This window comes from Tachyglossus aculeatus, chromosome 1 (assembly GCF_015852505.1).
Source record: "Tachyglossus aculeatus isolate mTacAcu1 chromosome 1, mTacAcu1.pri, whole genome shotgun sequence".
Lineage (NCBI taxonomy): Eukaryota > Metazoa > Chordata > Mammalia > Monotremata > Tachyglossidae > Tachyglossus > Tachyglossus aculeatus.
In genome coordinates, this window is record NC_052066.1 from 30,916,575 (window position 1) to 30,935,981 (window position 19,407).

General features: G+C 46.9%; 1 protein-coding gene across 1 annotated transcript in view; it reads left to right on the plus strand.

Annotated features, from left to right (window-relative positions):
• The first annotated feature begins 7,210 nt into the window (after window positions 1-7,210).
• Window positions 7,211-19,407, plus strand: part of MUC4 (mucin 4, cell surface associated) — a 58,091-nt gene continuing 45,894 nt past the window's right edge. Inside the window, exons 1-8 of the mRNA XM_038752295.1 lie at window positions 7,211-11,018; window positions 11,754-12,155; window positions 13,393-13,563; window positions 14,139-14,272; window positions 16,688-16,852; window positions 17,209-17,361; window positions 17,561-17,691; window positions 18,376-18,464. Of these exons, the coding sequence (XP_038608223.1) occupies window positions 7,211-11,018; window positions 11,754-12,155; window positions 13,393-13,563; window positions 14,139-14,272; window positions 16,688-16,852; window positions 17,209-17,361; window positions 17,561-17,691; window positions 18,376-18,464 (5,053 nt within the window). The remainder of the gene's footprint in view (window positions 11,019-11,753; window positions 12,156-13,392; window positions 13,564-14,138; window positions 14,273-16,687; window positions 16,853-17,208; window positions 17,362-17,560; window positions 17,692-18,375; window positions 18,465-19,407) is intronic.

A 19,407-nucleotide genomic window follows, 5' to 3' on the forward strand; every position in this document is an offset into this window, starting at 1 on the left:
AATGTCCCAGAAAAGCACACCTAGAGACCAAATGGCCGAGTCATTCCAGACCACTTGGAGCACTTTGGCTCAACCCACAGTGGACATCTCCACCTCCCAATCCACACAGACCCTTGGAGATGTTGGAATCATGATCCCCAGTACTCTATCTACAAACACAAGCTTAGACACGACTGGAGGATCTACCTCTTTACCCACCAAACCAACTTCGTCCTGGATTTCTTCTCAACAGGAATCCAGTTTGGGAACCTTAACAACTTCTTCCATATCCCTCTCTGTATCTCTCCCTGTCACTGAGACAATGAAAACATCACTTCCTCATTTGAGAACCGAGGTCACTGAAAGAGAAACCTACTCTATAACCAGCACCTCCCATGGCAATATGACACCAGAACAGCCAACAGTTCAGTTAACAATAGGTGCTTCCTCAAACTTTTCCACTTCTCCATCCAGTTCTAGTCTCCCTACAGAGACAATGGAACCATCTTCCCCTCATTTCAGGACTAATACCACTCTAGCGGTAACCTCAGCTTCAGCGACAACCTCCAAAGTTATCACAGCCGCAAAATGGGAAACCAAAACCACCGCAAACTCTTCCAAATTTCCTTTTAGTTCTAGACGAACAACTGTAACAGAAACAGAAACATCAATTCCACCCCTCAGCCATCTCACAGGTATGCAAACAACTGCAACCCCCTTTTCAGTTGCCACATCCTCTGCGAGATCTACAGTTGGGCAGGCAATAAGTCAATCCACAGAAATCTCCCAGTGGAGCACACCTAAATACCAAACATCTGAAACGTTCCTCACCACACGGAGTTCTTTGGCTCACTCCACAAAGAAGTCTTTCACCACCCGATTCTCAAGCACCCCTGGAGATGCTGGAACCATGAGCTCTGATACCTTATTGACAAAGACCCTCAGCTTAGCCACAATTGAGGGATCCACCTCCTCACCCACCAATCCAACTTCATCCTGGATTTCATCTCAACAGTCATCCAGTTTGGGAACCTTCTCAACTTCTTCCACAACCCCAGCTGGTTCTCTCCCTGTCAGTCAGACAAGGGAAACATCACTTCCTTATCTGAGAACCGAGGTCACTGAAAGAGCAACCTACTCTTTATCCAGCACCTCACCTGACAGTGTGACACCAGAACAGCCCACAGTTCAGTTAACAACTGTTAACTCTTCAACCTTTTCAACTTCCCTATTCAGTTCTAGTCTCCCTACTGAGATATCAACAGAACCGTTGTCTCCTAAATTGAGTACTAAGATCAATCTAGCAGCAACCTCAGCTTCAATTACATCCTCCCCTGTCAGTACAACCACAAAACGGACCACTTTTCAGTTGTCAACAGATGCCACCCTTGCCTCTTCTCAGTCCCCCTCCCATTCTGGAAAAATAACTGAAACGAAACCAGAAATATCACCTCCACACCTCAGCCAGGTCACAAATGCACATACAACTGCTACTCCTGGTTCAGACACCATCCCTTCTGAGAGAGCTACGGTCAGGCAGACAATCAGGCATTCCACAGAAATCTCTCAGAGGAGCACACCCAAAGGCCAAAAAGCTGAATCATTCCTCACCACTTGGAGCACTTTGGCTCACCCCACAAAGGATTCTTCCACATCCCAATTTACATTTGGTGATGTTGGAAACTTGAGCTCTGATACTCTAATGACAGTCACACACCACTTAGACACGACTGAGGGACCCACTTCCTCATCCACGAAACCAACTTCATCCTGGATTACATCCCAACAATCACCCAGTTTGGGAATCTTCTCAACTTACTCCACATCCCCCTCCAATTCTCTCCCTGTCACTCTGACAATGGAAACATCTCTTCCTCATTTGAGAACCGAGGTCACTGAAAGAGCAACCAGCTCCTTATCAAGCATCTCCCATGGCAGCATGACACCAGAACAGCAAACAAATCAGCTAACAACAGGCGCTCCCTCAGTCTTTTTGACCTCTCCATCCAGTTCTAGTCTCTCTAAAGAGACATCAACAACACACACATCTCCTAATTTCAGTACTAATATACCTCTAGCAGCAACCTCAACTTCATTCACAACCTCTGATATTATCACAGCCACAGAACAGGAAACAGATCAGTGGAGAACCGACACCACCCCAAACTCTTCAAAATTTCCACTGAGTTCTAGACAAACTACTGATACAAAACCAGAAATATCATCTCCTTATCTCAGCCATGTCACCACTGTACACACAACTGCAACTCCTGTTTCAGACACATCCTTCTCTGATAGATCTACATTTGGGCAGACAATGGATCAACCCAGAGAAATGTCCCAGAGGAGCACACCTAAAGACCAAACAGCTGAGATATTCCACACCACATGGAACACTTTAGTTCACCCAACAAAGGTCTCCTCCACCTCCCAAGTCACAAGCACCCCTGGAGATGTTGGAACCATGAGCTCCGATACTCTAATGACAAACCCTCCCAACTTAGTGATGTCTGGGGAACCCACTTCCGCACCTGCCAAACCAACTTCATTCTGGGTTTCATCTCAAAAGTCATCCGGTTTGCGAGCCTTTCCAACTTCCTCATCCCTCTTGGGTTCTCTCCCTGCCACCCAGACAACGGATAAATCACTTCCTTATTTGAAAACCGAAGTCACTGAAAGAGCAACCTTCTCTTCATCCAGCTCCTCCCACGACAGTGTGACATCAGAACAGGCAAGAGGTCAGTTGTCAACATCAACCTCTTCCACCTACCTATCCAGCTCTAGTCTCCCAGCTGAGAAAACAACAGAAACATCATTTCCTAATTTCAGTACTGATACGACACAGGCAGCAATCTTAGCTTTAACCACAGCCTCCCAAGTCAACATAACCACAGAACGAACTACTGATCAATTGGCAACAGACATTTTTCAGATATCTTCTCAAACCCCATCCAGTTCTGGCCATACAACTGAATCAAAACCAGCAATATCATCTCCACACATCAGTCTTGTCACCAGAGTACACACAACTCCAATCCCTGTTTCCAGCACAAGATCCCCTGAGAGCTCTAGAGTTGGAGAGACAATGGGTCGATCTACAGAGGTGTCCCAAAGAACCCCACCTAAACAAACAACAACTGAATCATTCCACACTGTTCGCAGCCCTTTGGCTGATGCTACCATGGACACTACTAGCTCTTCATTCACTCGATCTACTGGTCAATCCGGGACCACCACCTTGAATCCTGTTACAAACACCCTGAACTCGGTCACGTCGTTAGGAAGCACCTTCTCACCCTCTCAATCAGCTTCTGAGACATCATCTCAAGGAGTTGCTACATGGGGAATATCTTCCTCATCCTCTATACCTTTCAGTTCAAGTCCCATAACTGAGACAACAGGAAAACCATCTCCTTATTTCAGTACTGCTACTGCATTAGCAGCAACCTCAACTTCAATCACAACTTCCGATATCATCAGAACCACAGAGAAGACAACAGGTCATTTGGAAAGAGGTTTCACCGTAACCTTTTCTGTATCTCCCTCAAGTCCCAGCCAAATGACTGAAACTAAAACAGAAATAACTTTACCTTCCATCACCAGTGTTTCAGACACCATCGCCTCTAAGAGCTCTGCAGCAGGCCAGACAATGGGTCAATCTATGGAATCCCAAAGGAGCACCCCTTCAGACCAAAGACCTGAATCATTCCACACTGCTCAGGGAACTTTGGCTCACTCCACAACAGGCTCCTCTACTCCCACTTTCTCAAGGCACTCTGGAGATGTTGGAACCGTGAACTCTGATGCTCAAATGACAAACACCCTTGGCTTAGTCACAATGGTCAGCACCACCTCCTCACCCACCAAACTCACCTCAACTGGGATTTTATCTCGACTGTCTCCCAGTTTGGGAACCTCCTTAACTTCATCCACATCCACATCCAGTTCTACCCCGAGCTCAACAGTAACATCACCTCTTTATTTGAGTAGTCAAATCCCCCAAGGAACAATCTCCACTTCTACCAGTAACTCCAACGACAGCATCAGACATGAGCAGACAACAGGTCAGTTGACAACAGGTATTTCCTTAACCCCCTCCACCACCCCAACCGGTTCTAATCTCATAATTGAGACATCATCAGATACCTCCTCTCCGTACACCATCATCACCACCAGGAAATATGCAACAAGTCAAAATCCTGCTTCAGCCACTGCTTTCTCTGAGATCTCCACAGTGAGACAGGAAATGGATCTGTCTACAGATATCTCCCAAAGAACTTCATCTAGAGAAAAAACCTCTGAATCATTCCAGACGACTCAGGGGACTTCGACTGTCACCTCCATGGATTCTACCAGCTCTTCATTCACTCGGTCTCCTGGAAAAGCAGAGACCACGAGGCCAGATGCTGTTGTTACAAACACCCTCAAGTCAGTCATAACCTCCTCCCTCTCTCAATCCACTTCTGTGGATGGAGCCTCATCCTCCCCTTCTATATCTTCCAGTTTAACTCACATAACTGAGACAACAGGCTCACAGTCTCCCCACTTCGGTGCTGATATCACACTAGCAGCAACCTTGTCTTCAATCACAGCTTCCGATGCCATTCCAGCCACAGAACGAACAACAGATCAGTTGAAAGTGGGTGCTTCACCAACCTCTTCTGAATCCCCCCTGAGTTTTAGACCCACAACTGAAACTAAAACAGAAATATCATCTCCATACAATGACCTTGTTACCAGTGTACCCTCAACTACAACTGTTGTTCCTGACACCATCTCCTCTGAACAATCTACAATTGATCAATTCTCAGAAATCTCCCAGAAGACTGCTCCTAAAGAACAAACAGCTGAATCATTCCACACTGCTCAGAGCACTTTGACTCAATACACAAAAGACTCCTCCACCTCCCAATTTACAAGAAGCCCTGGAGATATGGGAACCACGAGCCCCGACATTCTAACGACAAACACCCTCAACTTAGTCACGACAGGGAAACCCACCTCCTCACCCTCTCCATCCACTTCTTCTGCCGTCTCATCTCAAGAAACTGCGACATTGGCTAGTTCTAGTTCCATGACTGAGACCAAAACAAGCGCAACAGTACCTCCTTATTTCAGTACTGATATCCTGAAGGCATCGACCTTACCTTTATCAACAGCCTCCCTTGTCAGAACAACCACAGAACCAACCACTGATCAGATGGCGACTAGTACCTTCCCAAAGTCCTCACAATTCCCCTCCAGTTTTGGCTCAACGACTGAGACAAAAACAAAATCAGCATCTCCATATCTCAGCCATGTCCCCAGTATGCACACAACTTCAAACTTTCTCTCAGACACCACCTCCTCTGAGAGATCTACAGTTGGGCAGACCATGAGTCAAACTGCAGAAACCCAGATAAGCACATCTAAAGACCAAACAGCTAAATCATTCCTCACCACTCAGAGCACTTTGGCTCACCCCACAGTGGATTCCTCCACCTCGCATTTCACAGGCACCCTGGGAGAAGTTGGAACCATGAGCTCCGATACTCTGACAAAAACCCTCAGTTTAGCCCTATCAGAGGACCCCACCTCCTCACCCACCAAACTCACTTCATCCTCGATTTCATCTCCCCAAGCATCCAGTTTGGGAACCTCCTCAACTTCTTTCATATCCCCCTCTGGCTCTCTCCCTGTCACTCAGACGATGGAAACATCATCTTATTCGAGAACTCAGATCACTCAAGGAGCAGTTTTCACCCCAGGTAGCACCTCTCATGACAACACCAAAACTGGTCAGACAACAGATCAAATAACAACATCACCTTCCTCCTTAGGCATTCATCACACAACTGAGACAGCAGCAAAAACATCATCTTCAAATACCATCCTTGTCACAGATATTTTACCAATCACCAAAATTGACTCTTCTACCTCTCCGGTAACTCGGGCCACAATCTCAGATGTGATTATCACAAAAACTCTCAGCTCAGCCACAGGATCCGAATCTGCCATCCCACCCACTAACCCCAGCTCCACTTCAATTTCAGCCCAACAGTTGTCTACCCTGGTTACTTCCCAAGCCCCTTATTTATCCAGCTCCAGTTCTAGCTACACACCTAATACAACAATGGTCACAGTTTCTCCTTATTTCAATGTAACAACTGAAACAACCACAACTTCCCATGACAGCACCAATATGAAGGGGACAATGGGTCCCTTAACTATGAGTGTATCCTCTGCCTCTTCGACATCTTCCAGTTTCAGCCACAAAGCTAAGATCACAACTGAATCGTCATCCCCCTATACCATTTTTATTACCAATATGCCCAAGACAAATGCGACCCCTGTTTCAGGTACTCCCTCCCTTCAGATCTCTACAGTTGGACAGAAGTCAGGTCAATCCACAGAAATTTTCCAAAGGACCACCCCTACAGAAACAACAGGTAAATCATCGTTCACAACCCAGGAGACTTCGGCTGGCATCACAATGGGCAAATCTACTACCCCATTTGCTAGCACACCAAGAGACGCTTTGAACACCAGCTCAGAAGCTGTTGTGACAGCCACCTTCAGCTCATTCACTACAGTCCGGTCCACTAAGCCCACCTCATCTAGGAACTCAGCTCAACGTGACTCCTCATTAGGTATGACTTCGACCTTTACCGGAACACCTTTGAGTTCAAGTCACACCATGGAGACGTCTTTAGAAACATCATCTCCATTCACCAGCCTTGTCACCAATGCACATACAGCAACTACAACCCCTGTTTCAGTCACCATCCCCTTTGAGAGCTCTACAGTTGGACTGACAACAGGCCAATCCACAGAAATCCGCCAAAGGACCACATATGAAGGAGCAAAAGCCAAAACCTTACTCACCACTCAGAGCATTTGGACTGACACCCCTTTGGACTCCACCACCCCATTCCCAAGGATCACTGTCAAACCCACCTCCTCACCCAAGGAAATTACCTCCTCTGAGGCTTCATTTCAACAAGCTTCAACAAGGAGTACCTCCTCAACATCTTCCACCACCTCCTACCATTCTAGTCACACAACTGAGACAAGAACAGGCACATCTAATTTCAGGACAATGTCACCCTTGACTTCCATTTCCCATGAAGCCACTGCAGCAGAGCAGACAAGTCAGTTGGCAAGCATTCCTTCTATGTTCCCCTACCATGAGAACCTCACAACCAAATCCATGACAAAGAAATCACTTCCATACACCAGCACTGGTAACCAAATGTTCACAACAGTTCCAACTCTCACTTTCAGCATCACCTCCTCTGAGATTTCTACAGGTGGCCAGGCAAGCACTCAACCCCCTGAACTCTTGCATAGGACAACAACTAGGGAAACAACAGCCAAATCACTAAATACCAATCAGAGCACCTCCTCTGACACCACAATGGTATCCTCCAGGTTCCCATTCACTCAAACCACTGGTGTTGTTGGAACCTTAGCAAACTCCCTCAGCACAGTGGCAACTGTGTTTCCAACCCCTTCACCCACTGAACTCCCCTCAACTAGAGTTTTAGCTCAATCGACATCCACATTCAGGACCACACCAACCTCTTCCAGGTTCCTTTCCAATTCTAGCCACACAACTAGGACAACAACAGAAAAATATCCTAATTTCAGTACTGATATCACACAAGGAGCAAGTTCTGCTTCAACCCTGTCCTTCCATGATATCACCTCAGAGAAGTGGGGAACAGATCAGTTGGCAACAGTTACCCCCTCAAATTCCCTTATATCCCCACGTGGCAAGAGCCCCACAACTGAAGCCACAACAGAAACATCACCTCCATACTCCTCCAGCATTATCACTAATATATACACAACAAGGACAAACCCCATTTCAGGGACTGTCTCTCCTGAGAGTTCTACAGGTGGACTAACATTGGGTCTGTCCACAGAAAGCTTCCACCGGACCACTCCTAAAGAAACAACATCTAAATCATTGTTCACCACTCAGACGACTTTGGCTGACCCCGCAATGGACTCCTCTACTTTTCCATTCACATGGAACACCAGAGAAGCCCAGGCCATGAGTTCAAGTGGTGCCCTGGAAAACATCTCCACCTCAGCCGTGACAGTGCATAGCTCCTCCTCTGAGATTTTAACTCATCTGGCGTCTACTTTGGGTACCTCCTTAACTTCTTCCACATCCAGCTCCAGTACTAGACATATGACTGAAACAGCAACAAAATCATCTCCGTACACCAGTCTTATCACCACTATATATGCAACAAGTTCAAAGCCTGTTTCAGATACCATTTCCTTGGCAATCCCGACTGTTGGACTGACAACAGATCGGCCCATAGAAGCATCCCACATGACCACTTCCAAAAAAACAATGGACATATCACTAAATACCACTCAGCGCTCTCTGGCTGACTCCACAGTGGACTCCACCACCTCCCTATTTACACAAAACACTGGAGAAACCAGGACCACTAACTCAGATGCCACTGGGACAACCTTCCTCAGCTCAGTCATGACAACAGAACACACCTCCTCCGTCACTGAATCCACCTCATCTGGAATTTCATTTCAGCCGATGTCCTCTATGGGTACCACCTCAACCTCTTTCACTTCTCCCTCCAGTTCTAATCACACAACTGAAACAACAATAGGCACAATATCGCCTTATGGCGGTACGGATGACGCACTCAGAGCAACCTCTTTTTCAGCCTCAACCTCCCAAGACATCAGTCAGGTGGTGAAAGCAACAGGTCAGTCAACAACAGACACCTCCTTTACATCATTTTCATCTACCTATGGCCACAGATCCACAAAGGAAAACGTAACTGAAACATCATCCCCATTGACCGGCCTTGGCAACAATGTGAGCCCAGTGACCTACTCTGAAACCTTTTCAATGGGACAGAAAACCAGCCAATCAACTGAAATGTCCCTAAGGACCACACCTATAGAAAAAAGAGCTGAATCATTACAAACTACTCAGGATACATTATCTGACACCACGGAGGTCTCCTCTTCCTCCTCCTTCACCTGGTCAACTGGAGAGGCCCAGACCAAGAGCCTGGGTGCTGCTGGCACAAACACCCTCGGTTCAGTCACCATGACAGGACCCATCTCTTCACCTACTGAAGTCACCTTACCTAGAGCTTCGTCTCAACGAGGGTCTCCTTTAGGTATCCTCACAACTCCTTCAGTGTCTTCCTCCAGCCTCAGTTACACAACTGAGGTAACAATAACTCCATCAGCAACTTATCTCAGTACCGAGAGCAAACAAGGACCAACCTCCACATCGACCACCACTTCCCGTGACATTCCCACTTCAGAGCTGATAACGGGTCAGTTGATCCCAGATACCAACTCTCCCACTTCCTCCCCCATTTCTAGACAGCTAACTGATACAACAATGGAAATGTTGTCTCCACACATCAGCTTTGTCACCAATAGGCAAGCAACAGGTGTCACCCCCATGGTTGGCCCCACTTCCTCTGAGATCTTAACAACTGGCCAGATGATGGATTCATCAACCAAAATCTCGCATGGGGCCACACCTAAAGAAATCACAGCTGAATCATTACACACTATTCAGAACCCTTTGTCTGATACCTCAGTGGACTCCACCACCTCCCCATCCACTTGGGCCACTGGAGAGGACAAAATTACAGGCTCATACTTTGTTTTGACAAATGCTCTCAGCTCTGGCATGACAGCAGCACTCAGCTTTTCGCCCACTGAATCTACCTCAATTGGGATTTCATCTAAAGAAGCACTTACTTTAGATAGTTTTTCTGTTATTTCTACTTTCCCCTCAAGTTCTAGCTACAAAACTGACACTCCAACAGCTACGACATCTCCTTTCAGTACTGTTGTCCTCAAAACCGTAACCTCAGCTTCGTCCACCATCTCCCAAGATATTTCCTCATTTGGGGGGACCACAGGGAGAATACCAGAACTCTCCTACCAGACCAGAGCCCAGGACCCAGCATCACAATTATCCACCATTCCTCATAACACCCTTGCTGCCACAGCAATTCCTTTGTCCTCTTCCTCCTTATTCCAAGAGACCACTCAAGAAAGCCCAACTCAGGTCCCGATCTCAGATTCAACCGACAACCCCACCACGGTTATTCCTCTAATTTCCACCTCTTTAAGCAATCTAGCTACCTTTTCTGAGATCACATCTCAACAGTTATCCACTTTGGATATCTTCTCAACCGCTTCCACCGCCACTTCCAGTGACAGTTCTAGTTCTGAGCCAAGGAAAGGGACATCACCAATTTACACCAGCCACATCACCAATGTACATACAATTGGAGCAAATCCTGTGACCATCACCATATCACCTGAGGTCACTCGGTCAAGACCAGAGCCAACAGACATCTCCTTCAGGACCACAATTCTAGAAACAACAGGCGAAACATTAGGAACAACCCAAAGAACTTTGGATTCCATCACAGTGAAACCATCCAACTCTTCATTCGCTGCAGCCTCTGAAGGAGCCATAATTATGGGCACAGACTCACCAGTGACAACCTCAAGATCTACAACAACTTCAGCTCCCATCTCTTCCTTCACAGGAAGATTCTTCACAGATTCCAAAGCAGGCCTCTCTGCCTTCCCATTCCCTAAGACCACCGGGAAAGCTGTCCCCATGAGGACGGAGTCACCTGTGACCGACACCTTCATGAAAGTCACAACACCAGGTTCCATTTCCTCACCTGCCGGACCCACCTCATCTGGATTTCCAATTCAGCAATTATCTACTTTGGCTACTACATTCTCTTCCGGTGTCAGCCTCATGACTGAGCCTACAGGAAGCATGTCATCGGTCTTAACCAATCCTGTCACTAGTATCGAGGCAAGAGGATCAACCTCAATGGTATCTCCCACCACCTCCTCTGGCATCAGTCCGTCATCTGCGAAGTCCGTAAGCCAGCAGACAGAAATCTCCTACCCAAGGAAATCTTCAACCCAAGTAAACACTGCAACTACAAACACACTGTCAGAAATGGGAACAAAATCCCCTTCCACTATATCAGGAAACACCAGACAAGCCCCATCTAGGGGTATGGATACCCCTTCTGTCACAGCAGTCACGCTTCCTTATATCTCTCACTCACTACCTAAGACAACCTCCTCTTGGAGAATGTCACAAGACCCTTTCCAAATGACACAATCCCAAATGACTCCCATTACTACACTAAAAACATCCCTCACTAGTGACCAGTCCCAAGCCAAGCTGCCCACATCAACCCCTCACACTCGTTCTGTCTCTGTTGAGAGAACTATTGGTGAAATTCCAGTATCTGTCAGGGTAGTTACCCAGCATAAGGCAACTGAACCATCCTCTGTCACCCAAACTTCAGCTAGTAAAGTGGAAAGGAGTCCAGTATCTCCAATTAGTCATGGTGTAGAAGTGGAAACGACTAGCTTTCCCTTCCCAGCTACACAGACCAGGGGACAGTCAACAGAAATCTCTCACCCCACCACTCGAGGAAGGGCAGTGACAACAGCAGTTGTCACCGAGAGCACGTCAGCTAAGGTCACAATAGAATCCTTTTCCTCAGTCTCCAAAAGTCACACCCAAAGCCTCAATCCAATCCTCAATGAATCTACTGTCATACCAGCTACAGCTCCAGATCCCTCCTCCTCACTGAACAATCACACTCCATCTGAGATTTCAACTAAAGGATCACTCACTTCTGGTGACATCACAACTGCAACCAAACTCCCCACAGACAACCACCAAACTCCTGGGTCTACAGCCCCTTCCGTTGTCTACCTTTCCACTATTACTACAGGAACATCTCTGGTGAGATCTCCAGGCACCCGTGGTGACACGCCTGGTTCAACGGAGACTCAACCACCTCCATTGGCCTCCTCCATTACAGGCAGCATGGACACAGCGACCACCACCGCTCCCGGACCCCTTTCCATAAGCATCAACCCAGAATGGGACAAAACAAGCAGACCGACATCAGACACTGGCTCTACCCCCTCCCCACAGTTCTCCGGTATGACGCCTACTGAACCCCCTCTCAACTTGAGTCAGTCTACTCCACCGACAAATTACACAACAACGCCCCCCGTTTTGAACACTTCACCAACAAGTAGTCTCCAGTCCAGTACAACAATCCCTTCACCTCCAGAGAACATTCCAGTGTCTGCTAATACCACTGGTTGGACTGAGGAAATTACTCCAGGTAGGTGGCATCTGGCTGGTCTCTGAGCGTGTGAGTTGACACAACCCAATCTGGTTTATTCTACTGAGCCAACTCAGACAGGTTCTCGCTCTATAAACCCACTGTTCTTTGGAGGAAAAGCTGAGGGTCAACGATAGATGTGGAAGGAGGTGAATTTTTCATTTCGTCAATTGTTAGGCCCACAGGGAGGAGAAGCAGTGTGGCTTAGTGGAAAGAGCTGGGAGTCAGGAGACCTGGGTTCCTAACCCAGCTCCACCACTTGTCTGCTGTTCGACCTTGGGCAAGTCACTTAACTTCTCTGTGCCTCAGTTACTTCATCTATAGAATGGGGATCAAGACTGTGAACCCCACGTGGACCGTAGACTGTGTCCCACCTGAGTACACTTAGCACTTAGTTACCTATGAACTTGGATGAGAACACGTTGGGGATTTGGTATTCACCCCACCCTCAGCTTCATAGTAGTTATGCACATGCTATTAATTAATTATTTAATTAAATTTTAATATATTAATGTACATATATTAATATATATTCATTCATTCAATCGTATTTATTGAGTTCTTACTGTGTGCAGAGCACTATACTAAGTGCTTGGGAAGTACAAGTTGGCAACATATAGAGATTGTCGCTACCTAGCAACTGGCTCACAGTCTAGAAAACTATAATACATATAATATACATTATATATATTAATGTCTTTCTCCCCTTTTAGACTCTAAGCTCCTTGCCTACCAACTCTGTTGTACTCTCCCAAGAACTTAGGGTTCTGCACAAGTACCACTGATTGATACCACAATACCACAAGTATCATAAATACCATTGATTGATTGCTAGATTAATAGAAAGAAAAGTCAAGGGAGACTGAAGGATCAGTTTTCCTTGAGGCCTGTCAATACCTTTGAGATGAGTGAGAGGCAGTTCAGTCCATTGGTAGAAAGTTGGACAAGGTGAAGATCTTTGGATTGAGGATTCTCATCTCTGCCTGTTTGACAGTGTGACCATAGTTCAATTCAGTGTGAAAATACTTCTGTTTATTTATATTTTTATTTATTTATATTGTGTTAACTTGTATTGATGTCTGTCTCCCCTCCTCTAGACTGTGAACCCGTTGTGGGCAGGGATAGTCTCTCTTTATTGCCATATTGTACTTTCCAAGCGCTTTGTACAGTGCTCTGCACACAGTAAGTGCTCAATAAATATGACTGAATGAATAAATAGTTCCGTCTTCTCCCTCAGCAACTCACACCACACCAGGGATGACAACGACAACGTCCCATACTCTCTCACCACTGACTGACAATCAGAAAAGCACATCAGCAAGTACGACCGTCATGTCGGCCTCCACCTCCCGGCCCCCCGCAGTCACTAGCCCCCCGGCCTCCACGACAACCGCCAATCCCATCAAGGGTAAGGGATGCAGAGGACCAATCTCAGAGAAATCCAGGCCAGAAATCAGGGGAAAGTAGGTGGATTCTAAAGATGGCTGTTGGTTTCCTTCCTAACTCGTTTCCTTTCTGAGTCTTTGTTTCTCCATCTGCTCAATGGGGAGACTAACCGCTGCCTTTCAGGGTCGGGGGTGGTATTTATGAACTGGAAAGATCCCTGCCTCCAGCCAAATACTCTGGGCCTCCCGAAGCTCATCTTATCAATTCAAGGCAGTTGGGGCAATCCTACCATGAGGAGGGATAGGGCAAGGGAAGGAGACATGTTCTCCATTTTCGTTAAAGTGCTTGCCTGCTTTTTGTCAAGTCCCGGTATTGATTCACTAATTCATTCATTCAATCATATTTATTGAGTGCTTACTGTGTTCAGAGCACTGTCCTAAGTGCTTGGGAGAGGACAATAAAACAATAAACAGGGCTTGAACTGATTTTCAAGATGGGGCTAAATTCGTCGAGTTCTTAGGTTGAATGGAAGAGAGAATTGACGGGCATACACGGGTTCTTTTGTTTTGTTTTGTTTTGTTTTAATGGCCCTTCCAGGAATTACGCTATTCCCTTATGGGAAGGAGGCGAACGACCAAGAATTTGTCCAGAAGAAGCTGGATTTCACCTCACAGCTCTTCAGGCCCCTGATTGGATTCCCTCTAGGATCAACGCTCCGGAATTCCCTTTACGTGAGTCTCAGAAAACAGCTTCCATTCCCAGGGCAGGTTCCCCGCATTGGGCAGTCCTAGGCAGAGCTGGCACCAGGCACTTGGACTTCCAGAATCCCCATCCTCTCCAGGATGTAGAATGGTCTCTGGGTGGTGTGGAGTCACTTCGTGACAATTTGCTGCCCTCCAGGACCCTAAACATGTTGGCTGCAGTTGGCCATCTGACTTCCCTGTCCCTCTGTTGGGGCTGTCCATTCCTCCTCCCCATGGAGCAACTCCCCGGGTCTAGGGCATAAAGAAGTGTTGCCTAGTAGAAAGAGGATGGGCTTGGGAGTTCGAGGATGTGGGTTCTAATCTCAGGCCCCTTGCTTTGGCAAGTCACCTAATTTCTCCATGCCTCAGTTTCCTCAACAAGAAACATATCAACCAACTCTGTTGTATTCTCCCAAGCCCTTAGTACAGTGTTCTGCACACAGTAAGCACTCAATAAATCCCAATGATCAATGGATTTTTTTCCAACAAAAATGGGGGTTAATTACCTCTTCTCCCTCCTACTTAGAGTGTGAGCCCCATGTGGGACAGGACCTGTGTTCAACCTTATTGCTTCTATCTATCCCATTAGCTACTACAGTGTTAGCAAATAGTAAACACTTCATTACATTATTATATTAATGTATATTATATTATATTATATTATATTATATTATTATATTAATGATACCGGAAAGAGATTCACTCATACTGTAGCTGCTGGGAGTGCTTCATTCTCCACTCATTCTTTTTTTGTCCCTGTTCTCTACACTTCTCCCCAAACCCAAGGGGCTTTGGAAGGTGAGGGAGTGGCTACGAAAGTGCTTAGTACAGTGCTCTGCACACAGTAAGTGCTCAATAAATACGATTGAATTGAATAAATTAAAGGTCTCTAGGCCCATGGCCATTCCCTGGGCTTGAAGAAACCCCTGTGGGATGTAAGTAGTCCAGGAAAATCAGAGACAGAGAAGTCCCAGGGTGACCTCACTGCTACCAGGCTTCCCGTAGCCCAGAGAATGGAGATTAGGTGGGATGGAATTGAAGCTGCAAGAGCATTGTGTTGGTCTGGAATCAGATTCCACCACCTCTTCTCTTCACCCCACCACAGAAAATCCCCATTATTATTCTGGTATTTTTAAACACTTATTATGTGTCAAGCACTGTTATAAGTGTGGAGATAAGTACAAGAAAACCTCCTAGTTGGATACATTCCTATCTCACATGAGGCTCGCAGTCTAAGTAGGAGAGATAATTGGTATTTAATCCTCATTTTAAAGTTGAGGAAACTGAGGCGTTCGGTGACTTGCCTAAGGCCACACATGCAAGCTTTTGGTAGAGCCAGTAAGTGCTTAATAAATGCCATTAAAAAAAGAACCAAAAACCCAAGTCCTTTCACACCCAGGCCTGAACTCTTTCCACTAGGCCTTGCTGCTTCAGGGACATGAATGACTGGTGATCATCCCAACCACACGTCCCCTCCCCATGGTGGGAGAGTAGAGCAGGGTGGGAGGCAGTTGGAAAAGTGGAAAGGAAATAGAACCAGGGTGAAGGTGGCACTAAACTGGCACTTTTGGCACTACGAATGAGAGTCCTGCCACCCCCAGGTCTATCCAGGATGCCCACTCCTCTGGCTGCCCTGCTTGGCATTCTGCCAGTTTATGATAATCAACTGATCAGTGGTGTTTATTGAGTGCTTACTACATGCAGAATACTGTACTAAGATCTTGGGAGAGTAACACAACAGAGTTGGTAGATACATTCCCTGCCCACATGTTCTGAAAATGCCAACCAGCCATTTTGGGCCCCATAGGGAATGGGCTTGGGGTAGTGGGAGATGGGGTCTGATTACAGAAGTCATAGCAACCCAGAGCTAGGAGGGATTTTCAGGGGTCTATCTAGTCCATGCTCTTGCCTCCAGGCAGGATTGTGGAACCTCCTCCTTCACAGGGCAACAAAGAGGATAGAAATCCTACCCACTGGAGTGGTTTAAATACAGTCCTGCTTGGAGGAAGAGGATGGACCAGAGGACTCTTCCAGGCCCCTTCCAGATCAAGGACTGTGTGATGTCTGCTGGGTGACCTTGAGCAAGTCACTTAACTTCTTTATGCCTCAGCCCATCTGCAAAATGGGGATTAAGATTGTGAGCTCCAGGCTCCAGGGATAAGAACTGTGTCCAACCTGATTATACTGTATCTACCCCAGTGTTAGAACAGTGCTTGGCACATAGTAAGCGCTTAACAAATACCACAATTATAATTATTATTATTGATATTCATTCTAGTGTGGTCCTGTCAGGGTCATCTCAATCTGTTCCACCCACTCTGCTCTGGGCCATTCCCTTCCTTTTGTCCCACTTTCAAGCTCTCTGGGCCTACTAGATTCTAACAGGAGGACACCTCTGCTCAGTTCACAGACAACGGTCAGATCATTTTCCCAGCCTGGGACTACGCCATTCACTCCTACCCCAATCCACCTTCCTTGGGCTTCTCCCGCTGGGACTCCGTAGCAATGGTGGCTGCCTTCTGGGATGATGCTGACTTCTCCACTGGCCAAGGAACTATTTTTTACCAGGTAGGGGCTCACTGGCTCAGCAACCTGGGAGGGTTCCCAGCCAGCAACAGGGTATCTGGGACAGGCAAGGAGATGGAAGAGCACCGGTCTCCAGACAGAAAGCACAACTGGAATCTGAACTTGAATTTCTGGCTCCAGTCCACCTTGACCTCCAATCTAAGCTTGAACAGGCCAGACAACCAAAATGGCCACTCCTTCAGAGATGGAAATCCAAGAAGCTGAAAGAGTCTTGGGAGGGGTTGGGATGGCTGTGGCAGAACCAGGGGGATTGTGGGAACAGCCAAAGAGTGGGCACAGGACAAAAAGTTTGGTTCAGTCATCAACCTTTCCTTTCTTTGCTCCCTCCCTCATCCCAGGAATACGACACCCTTACCAGCTTTAGACCTCAAATAATCCGAAATGTGGAGTCCTTAATTAGGAAGTCCACGGGGACCCCATATATGGCCAAATGGACCTTGAAGGTGACCTGGGTGAGAGCGCCTGCCTATCCAGCGTGGACCAATTCTGGGGTAAGTGAAGTAGTGGGAATACCATCCTAGGGTCAGCAGCTCTCTAATGTAAAATGGGGTCAATTGATCAAAGCCTCTATTCAGTTCCTCTCTGGCCTTTTCTTTTCCTTTCATTTGCTAAGCAACGGTCAATGCAATCTGAATGAAACTAATCCCTAAGTGGGCCTCCATGTCTCTCTCTTCATTTGCATCCCCCCAGACCAACACGTTCCAAGCCATCCTTACCACTGATGGGAGCCGTTCCTTTGCCCTGATCCTGTACCAAGATGGTGGCATGAGGTGGAATGTTTCACAAGTGACACTCACCAATGCACTCATAGGCTTCACCAGGTAATGTGTGGGAAAGCTGAGGTGGGGTGGTAAAGAGTCATTACAAATTCCGCCCTGAACTTTTGACATCTTATTATAGAAAACAATGCAGTCACCAGTCAGCACTCCTGACTGACTTTCTAATGGGATCTCTCTTCCTTCTGTGGGTTCCCTTTAATCTTCAATTTCTGATGTCTTGAAAAACTTCCCCCAACTTTAATCTAGCCGTACAAATACATCCTGGCCCAGAGCAGATCATGATTTGTGCCAGGGGTGTGGTAAAAAAAAGCTGATCATCTTTATGTTTCTCCTGAGGGTGAGGAGGTTAGGCAGGTAAGACATTCTTGTGGGTTAATTACATTTTGGGGCTTATGAGTGATCCTGTCTTAATTTCTGCCCTGTTCCCTAGTGGATTGTGAGTAATTAACAATTAAAGGGTCACGCAGTCCAGCGAAACGGATGCTGGAGAGGCAATTGGACTTCCCCATGTTGCTCACAGTTTGGATTTTGGGGATTGCAGGCCTGGGGAGCTTTCTCTTTCATCCTCCCCATCTTTGGGGAGGAGGCACTGAGGCCTGGCCTCCGCTCTTCCTGCTTCCCTGACATGAATATGCAGATGCTCAGATGGGACGGGAAGTTAGGTGCAAAGGGAAGTTCCGGATCCTGGCAGGACCTGGAATCTTTGGTTCTTTCCTTTGCTCCCAGCGGTGACGGGTTTTACAAGAATGACCTGCTGATGCTCAAGCCCCCAGCTGAAAAGTACCGTCCGGATCAGTTCCTGAGTTCCGGCCCAGGTAATGGCACCTCCACCCCTTCTCAGAAGCTGCATCGCCTGAGAGCTAGATCACAATAACAGGGGTACAGTTGGGGGGCCTCCTGGAGTCCCCCGCTTCTCAGGACCTGTGTATCGTGGTGCGGGGGTACACCTGGAGGGCTTCATATCGGGTTAGATGAGGTTCCCCTCTGGGACAGGGTGAGAGAGGCTTGTTCACATGGCCTTCTGATCCTAGAAATGCAGCATTCATTCAGTCAATCAATCAATAGTATTTATCGAGTGCTACTGTGTGCCAAGAACTGTACTAAGCACTTAGGAGAGTACAATATAACACAGTTGGTAGACACGTTCCCTGCCGACAACGAGCCTATAGTCTAGAGCAGGAGACAGACATAAAGAGGAACAGCATGGCCTAGAGCAAAGAGCACTCCCTGGGAGTGAGGACCTTATCCCGCTCCTCCATTTGTTTTCTGTGTGACCTTGGGCAAGTCACTTAACTTCTCTGGGCCTCAGTTACCTCATCTATAAAATGGGGATGAAGACCGTGAGCCCTGTGTGGGACAGGGACTGAATCAGACCCAATTATCTTGTATCTATCCCAGTGCTTAGTAAAGTGCACATAGTAAGCACTTAACAAATAGCATTATTATTATTATTACTATTATTGTACACTGTGGATATGGACAAAAGTGCTGTGGGACAAATATCAAGCGCTTAAAGGGTACAGGCCCAAGTGATGCAGAAGGGAGAGGGAGTAGAGGAAATGAGAACTTAGTTGGGGAAGACCTCTTGGTGGGGGTGTGATTTCAATAAGACTTTGAAGGAGGGGAGAGCTGTGGTCCACTGAATAATAATAATGATGATGGTATTTGTTAAGCACCTACTATGTGCCAAGCACTGTTCTATGCACTGGGGGGGATACAAGGTGATTAGATTGTCCCACGTGGGGCTTACAGTCTTAA